General features: G+C 39.5%; 1 protein-coding gene across 1 annotated transcript; it reads left to right on the top strand.

Annotated features, from left to right (window-relative positions):
* The first annotated feature begins 2,165 nt into the window (after positions 1-2,165).
* Positions 2,166-6,829, top strand: LOC117470579 (extracellular calcium-sensing receptor-like). Its single transcript, XM_034115396.1, has 8 exons — positions 2,166-2,239; positions 2,707-3,001; positions 3,089-3,378; positions 3,629-3,924; positions 4,679-4,884; positions 5,003-5,224; positions 5,728-5,851; positions 5,928-6,829. Exons 1-8 carry the CDS (start codon positions 2,181-2,183, stop codon positions 6,827-6,829), a joined length of 2,394 nt encoding a protein of 797 aa, XP_033971287.1. The 5' UTR covers positions 2,166-2,180.
* Positions 6,830-7,583: the final 754 nt, after the last annotated feature.

Here is a 7,583-nt window from a genome sequence, read left to right as displayed (position 1 = left end):
ACGTGGAAGAGGTTTGCAGTACCTGGTACACTGGGAGGGTTATGGTCCTGAAGAGCGTTCATGGGTGCCCGCTCGCAGTATCTTTGACCCATCCCTCATTACTGACTTTCACCAGGCTCATCCCGATCAACCATGTGGGACGTCAGGAGCCGTCCATAGAGGGGGGGGTTCTGTCACAAGTTAGACACTTTTATTGTTGTTGTTTTGGTTTGGCACACCTTTAACTCTCCTGTCATTTCAGATCCCGCCTTCCTCCAGGATCTTGCAATCAGCTCACTTCCCTCACCTGGTCTCCCCAGCCCTTCCCCTCACCTGTTACTCATTCCCTCATTACTCCACAGTATTTATATCACCTCACTCTCACCTGCCCTTTGCCAGATTGTCTTGTCAGTTCTGCCAAGCTCTCCAGTGGTTGCTATTCGCTAGCCTATATTCCTGTCCTGCCCGGTTTTGACTCCTACCTGCCTGTATTCGGACCTCGAGTTCTCTGCCTGCTCCCTACTCGGATTAGTTTGCCTCTCTGACGGATCGCCTGGTTCTGAGCCCTGTTCTGCCTGCCCCTTCTCGGATTGTTTGCCTTTCTGCTGGATTTCCTGGTTCTGACTCTGCCTGTCCCTGACCTGAATAAACGGAACATTTCTGAAACACTGCCTGTATCTATGTCGTGCTATTGGGTTCTGATCTGTATCTGTGAGCGTGACACATTATGGGGAAAATAACACCCGTCACGTTAATAATGTTTTAATGAAGTTGAATACAGTATATTCATATTTGTCAGTGATTTCATGTCAATTCGGCGAACATAAACATAAATGATCGTGGTGAAGATGATTAAATTAGGATTAAAAATCGAGAGCCGGCTGCATTTCCTCTCGTTCGTTTTTTTCGACTAAACAACATTATTTTGTTAAATAACAACATGGTGATGTTTTGTAAATGATTACATGTCTCTTATTTAGCACAGACTATGATCCTATCCGTGACATATGGATCTTAACAAAGATCTGCTATACAGTAGTACCATACATAAATCTACCGTACTGTTTCAGTTTATTTCACATGAGCTCCAGTGTGGAACCCCACTGCACCCCCTGGTGGATCAATGATCCATTGCAGCTGGCTTCATTATAATTACATTTATTTATCACAGGGGCGGTCTCAAGTCAGACTGGAGGTTGTCTCTTGATCGCGGGAAGACCCCGTGCCGACCCTGTGCCGACCACGGCCCGACCACGGCCCTCGCGTTTCAAACTGTCCTAAATGAGGCGCTACATCTGTAGGTAAGTTTGAGAAACCGGCTCGAGATCACTAGAATTTGACAATACACAACCGGAGAAAATCTGCCACTTCCTTATAGAGCCCCTCCTCCAACACACACGAACGCGCACATTAAATTTGGGTTTTTACCTTACTAGTGTTTTGTATTGTTTTTACGTGATGTAGGAGAGTGTCTCAGTCTGTGGCTTCTGATCTGGTTTCATTGTCTCGTGTTTTACATTTGTTTCATGTCCTGTCTGTTTTTCATGTATTTATGCTATGTTTTTATACAGTTGTTGATGTACAGCACTTTGTTCAACTCTGTTGTTTTTAAATGTGCTATAGAAATAAAATGGATTGGATTGGATAAAACATGTACAGTATATTGGCCATTTAAGGACATGTCTGGCTTTTCAGGGGAAGTTCTGCTGTGATGGCTTTAGATTAGGATATTTGGGCATCCATCCAAACAGCATGACTTTGTCAATGATGATTATTTGAAGAAAAGTTACATATAAAATACAGAATAAAAGAAATACATCTTGTCAGCGCTGGGCATGGGCATGCTCTCTCTCTAATAGCAAAGTGACGTATGGTAGAAGGAGGGAAGCGTCTGAAAAACGTTATAAACCAGTGAGGACACACAGTACAGTTTACCCACTTGGCGACAGTTGATGATGGAGATGTCTCTTATTGGTCTGATACTGTCTATAGGTTTGTGTGAGCTGAAGTCAGTTCTTGTTCTGAATAGTTTTGGGGATGGTGTGAAACAAGCGGCTGGGCTTACAGGGGATAGGACTGCTGCTGTGCTTAGCACTAATGCTTCATCTGTGACATGTAAGCTACAAGGTACCACTCGTCAACCTGCATTCTCTATGGACGGTGACTATGTTATTGGGGGTGTTTTCTTCATACACTCCAACATGCACACTGTGAAGCATAACTACACCACCATGCCCGAGCCACTAAGCTGCGCAGGGAGGTTAGTACAGGGATATTGTGGTTAGACTGTGGGCATATACAGTATATTGATGTGTATATTGTGAATTTGTGTTGCAATGTACTGTGTTGTATGTACACACTTTTAAAAATAATAATCATTTATAAATCTTTTAGTTTTTTTACATAATGTGGATTTATTTGTTCTATTTCATAAAAGTTAATAGTTTAACTGATGTATACATACTTAACCATTTGTTGAATGGAGAAATGTGAAACTTATGATTTATTGGAAAATTGAATCAATTCAGCAAAGTTATTGTGAATATTGGATATATTAATATCTAATCATGTGTTTGGGTTTTTGACAGATGAAATTCCCATAAAGCCTACAGAGATGCTATTCGTTATTATCAAGACCATATATTTGAATTGCAGTCATCTTGTAGTCTATCACGTATTATTTTTAAATCTTAAAGTTTTAACATTAACACCGATGTCTGTGTGCAGCATCAACTCCCGTGGACTGCGCTTCTCACGTGCAATGGTCTTCGCCATCGAGCAGATTAACAACAGCACGGAGCTGCTTCCGGGGATCAAGCTTGGTTATGAGATTTATGACTCATGTGACTCGGTGTCCGTGGCGGTGCATGTTGCATTTCAGCTTTCAGGGGGACTGGACCCGGTGTTTAACACCGGCGACAAATGCTCAGAGTCTGGTATGGTGATGGGCGTTGTTGGTGCGTCTTCGTCCACGCCTTCCATCAGTATGTCGCGCATCATCGGGCCCTTCAATATACCTCAAGTAAATATTAAGAATTTATTGCAAACTGTGTTTGAGTCCATTACTTGTTTTGCCTCTGTCTCGTTAAATAACTGTTGTTTTCTTTAGGTGAGCCACTTTGCCACGTGTGCATGCCTGTCTGATAAGCAGCAGTACCCGAGTTTCTTCAGAACAATCCCGAGTGATCAATTCCAGGCTGACGCGCTGGCCAAGCTGGTAAAACACTTTGGCTGGACTTGGATAGGTGCTGTCCGGTCGGATTCTGACTATGGCAACAATGGCATGGCGTCTTTCCTACATGCAGCACGTAAAGAGGGGATCTGTGTGGAATATTCTGAGTCTTTCTATCGGACCAACCCACGTAGCCGGATCCAGAGAGTAGCTGACGTTATCCGCAGGTTTCTATATCACTGATTCTCCTTTAGTTCACTGTGCTGACACTGACCTTCTGCACAGAAAAACCAAAACAAGTTCTTTAAGTGATGGAACATGTTTTTATTACAACAGGAAATGTGCCAATATATCTGTTTCTCATCTCTCATGTTTTGTTTTGCTTCATACATACAGTATGACTTGTATTGTTATAAAATACAATTATAATCATATATTATAACTATTGTTTTTATATGTCATTGAACGTCCCTCCAGGTCAACGGCTAAGGTTGTTCTGGCATTTACTTCCATTGAAGATATGAGAATTCTGCTGGAGGAGCTGTCACGCAAGCCTTCTCCACCTCACCAGTGGATAGGTAGTGAGGCCTGGGTAACTGACCCAGACATGCTGAGGTTCAGCTTCCTTGCTGGAGCCATCGGATTTGGCATTGAAAAATCTGTCATCCCAGGTCTGAGGGACTTCTTGCTGGATCTCTCTCCCTCTAAAGTCGCTGACTCCCCATTGCTCACCATGTTCTGGGAGGAAGCATTCAACTGCAGGCTGGTAAAAAGTGAGAAAGATGTGCCAATTTGAAACATACATGACACTCACAGTAGTGTCTTGATTGTGTTGCCCAAAATGATCAGCCTCTTAAAGACAAAACCCTGTTTGCTAATCCTGCTTATCTAAAACATATAGTGCAGAGTTAAAATATATGTAAAATAAAACACATATAAAATGTGCAATATATTTGTTGACAGGTTTTCAGTAATTGTAAAATAAAGAAGATGAACTGTAAACAAGAATTTAGTAAATGTATGCTTTATGAGAAGTAATAAATACACGGTATATGTGTAGATGAGTTAAAGAGTAAGTACAAGAATTTAAATGTAAAGTGACAGTATCAAATTCATGAGTTCAAGAGTTCAGCAGTCTTATTGCGAGTTGAATCAAGCTGTGTAGGCCTGTTAGTGTTTTACCGTCTACCAGACATCAGAAAGTTTATTTCTAGTGTGATAAGGGTCTCTATTAATCCTGTACTGCTGGTTCTAGTGTCCATCATGCATCATTAAAATATACAAGTCAGTATTAAATACAAGGAATACATGTTTTGTCCGATGACTCATTTGTGTAAATGTGAGCTGCTGACATTTGAAAATAAATAAATAACGTAAAAAACAGATAGACATATCCGCAAAACAGTGATTTGAAATGTGATGTAAATCCTGCAATGCTTGTTTGGCAGGTTAAATAATACACACATAAGAATGAATTAATGTAATTGTCATGGCTAAAAACACCTCCCTCTGTCTCTGTGTTTTTAGGTGAAGCCACGGACAGGAGTGTGTGTGATGGAACTGAAGATATAAAGACGCTCCAGAGCTCATACACTGACACATCTCAACTTCGAATCACTAACATGGCGTACAAGGCTGTCTATGCAATAGCGCATGCCATTCATAACGCAGTGTGTCAGAAAACTGATTCTACTACACAGTGTGATAAGTTGACTAAGCTCGAGGCCAAAGAGGTCAGTAAAAATAATGATGTTCTTTTAAGCTGCACGTCTATGTTATCAAATGAATGCTCATTTTATTTTTAAATGATCTCTTTATCCCCTTCACTGTCTTCCTTTACTTCATCCCTAGGTTCTTAATCAGTTGAAAAAAGTAAATTTTTCCCAAAATGGTTATGATGTGTCATTTGATGCTAACGGGGATCCTGTGGCCACATATGAGCTGGTAAACTGGCAAAAAAATGAGAGTGGCAGCATTGAGTTGGTGACTGTGGGGCAATACGATTCATCACTGCCGGTGGGCCAGGAGTTCCTTATCAACAGGAACCTCACCTGGGTGGAGGGTGGCACACAGGTGAGGAGCCCCAAAGCAATTATTTAACATGTTACATTTTCATATCATCTTAAAGGGTATAGTGTCTTTCATTTTTATAAAGAGTTTAAGGTCTCTGAAATTGTTTATTCTGACCATAAATATTATGAGGGTACCATACAAATTCCAATGTTACAAATAATAAGAGAGTATTTTTAGTATGAAAGTTACGTTTATTATTTAAAAGACACATTTACTTACTTTTTATGGAGTGGAGAAAAGTGACACAATTAAAGGTTTTATATAAAATACTTTTATCTAGATAGCATAATCACTTTCAGACTGCTGAAACTTACTTTAGCTGATTTTTTTTCTCACAAAAACTGGATTGTATCGCCTTGGCAGTGCGGCTGACAATACAAAAATGTAAAAGACACAAAGAAAAACAATGTGAAGAAAAAAACATGAATTTACAGTATCCTTTTATAATTTTAGCTTCAGAGCACACTTGTCTACATGTGAGTTAATTTGTATATATGTGACAGGTGCCTGTGTCAGTGTGCACTGACAGCTGTCCTTCAGGAACTCGTAAAGTGCTTCAGAAAGGAAAACCCATCTGCTGTTATGACTGTACACCGTGTCCCGAGGGAGAGATTAGCAATGCTACAGGTATTTGTTTTTCTAATATATTTCTACAACATAAAATATAAATTCCAACTGCTTAAAGCTCTTTTCTTTTTTTCAGATTCCTTTGATTGTTTCCCTTGCCCCAAGGAATTATGGCCTAATGCAGAGAGAGATATGTGTCTTCCCAAACCTGTAGAGTTTCTTTCCTTCAACGAGGCCCTTGGAATTGTCTTGGCTGCTTTTTCAATCGGTGGTGCCTGTCTCGCCCTTATAACAACGGCTGTGTTCTATCGTCACAGGAGCTCACCAATTGTCAGGGCCAACAACTCTGAGCTGAGCTTCTTGCTGCTCTTCTCCCTGACTCTATGTTTCTTATGTTCATTAACGTTCATTGGAGCACCCTCGGAGTGGTCCTGCATGCTGCGCCACACAGCGTTTGGGATCACATTCGTCCTCTGCATGTCTTGTGTTCTTGGAAAAACTATAGTAGTTCTGACGGCCTTCAGAGCTACACTACCAGGTAGTAATTTGATGAAATGGTTTGGGCCTTCACAGCAAAGATTGACTGTAGTGTCTTTCACGTTTATTCAAGTTTTGATATGTACTATTTGGTTAGTTCTTAGTCCCCCCTTTCCAATTAAAAACCTCACGACATACAAGGAGAGAATCATCCTGGAGTGCGCATTAGGATCAGCTTTGGGCTTCTGGGCTGTACTTGGGTATATAGGCTTACTGGCTGTCTTTTGCTTTGTGTTAGCTGTCCTAGCTCGGAAACTACCTAATAACTTTAATGAAGCCAAGCTTATCACATTCAGCATGTTGATATTCTGTGCAGTCTGGATCACATTTATCCCAGCATACATCAGCTCTCCTGGGAAATATACTGTGGCTGTGGAGATATTTGCCATTCTGGCCTCCAGTTTTGGACTAATTACGTGTATATTCGCTCCAAAATGTTTTATTATTTTATTTAAGCCAGAGAAAAACACCAAGAAACAATTAATGAGCAGGGGTTTGTAAACAATTTAGATGGCTTTATAAAGCTTATACTGTGCACATTCAAATATGATTTCCTTGTTGATTTAAATATTCATATTGGAGTTTCTTTTATGCTCAATATTTTACTAATTTTAATGTCATTTTGTGAATTTACTAATAATACCCTATTTTACAATACATTTTGTTCAGTTGCTGAAAATATAAAATAAAGTGAATACATAAAGTCAACATTCATACCGTGTGTGGTACTTGATAAACATTTCCACAAAAATATGAAATACTGCATTATCGTAAGAAAAGCTGGCTGAATTGCTATAACATTATTGCCAAACAGGAAAATACAACATCCCATAGTCCACAAATCCTTCAACAAGTTCTTAAAATGTGTTTTGAATATTCTTATTATTATATTTAAAATATAACAATTTTCATCAATTGCATCTTTTGGGACACTTAAGCATACGCACCATTATAACATGCATATTAGCTTTACAATATGATGTAGCCACCCGTAGGTGGTAGGTCTGGGTTTGTTTTGTCTAAAATAAATCTGATATTTCTGAATCATCTGAGTCTTAAAAGGCAACAATTAAAATAAAATGCAATTGTTCAAATGGAATTTCATTAAGTACATTTTGTATCATCCTTTAATGTATATTCTCAAAAGTAACCTGGAATTGTTCCAGTCTTAGTAATAGATCTCTGTAGATAAATAAAGAACTACGACAGAAACCTTTTAATACTATTGTTTAAATGAATTTAATAATTAATCACA

The sequence above is a fragment of the Trematomus bernacchii genome, unplaced genomic scaffold, assembly GCF_902827165.1.
Source record: "Trematomus bernacchii unplaced genomic scaffold, fTreBer1.1, whole genome shotgun sequence".
Taxonomy (NCBI): Eukaryota; Metazoa; Chordata; class Actinopteri; order Perciformes; family Nototheniidae; genus Trematomus; species Trematomus bernacchii.
Note: the sequence above shows the minus strand (reverse complement) of the source record. Positions and strands in the feature narration are given on the sequence as shown.

Excerpts from the sequence above, each read along its gene's own strand:
- LOC117470579 (XM_034115396.1), top strand. The coding sequence starts at position 2,181 with ATGCACACTGTGAAGCATAACTACACCACCATGCCCGAGCCACTAAGC. Across the intron at positions 2,240-2,706 it reads CCACTAAGCTGCGCAGGGAG|CATCAACTCCCGTGGACTGC; the intron begins GTTAGTACAGGG and ends GTCTGTGTGCAG. Across the intron at positions 3,925-4,678 it reads CAACTGCAGGCTGGTAAAAA|GTGAAGCCACGGACAGGAGT; the intron begins GTGAGAAAGATG and ends CTGTGTTTTTAG.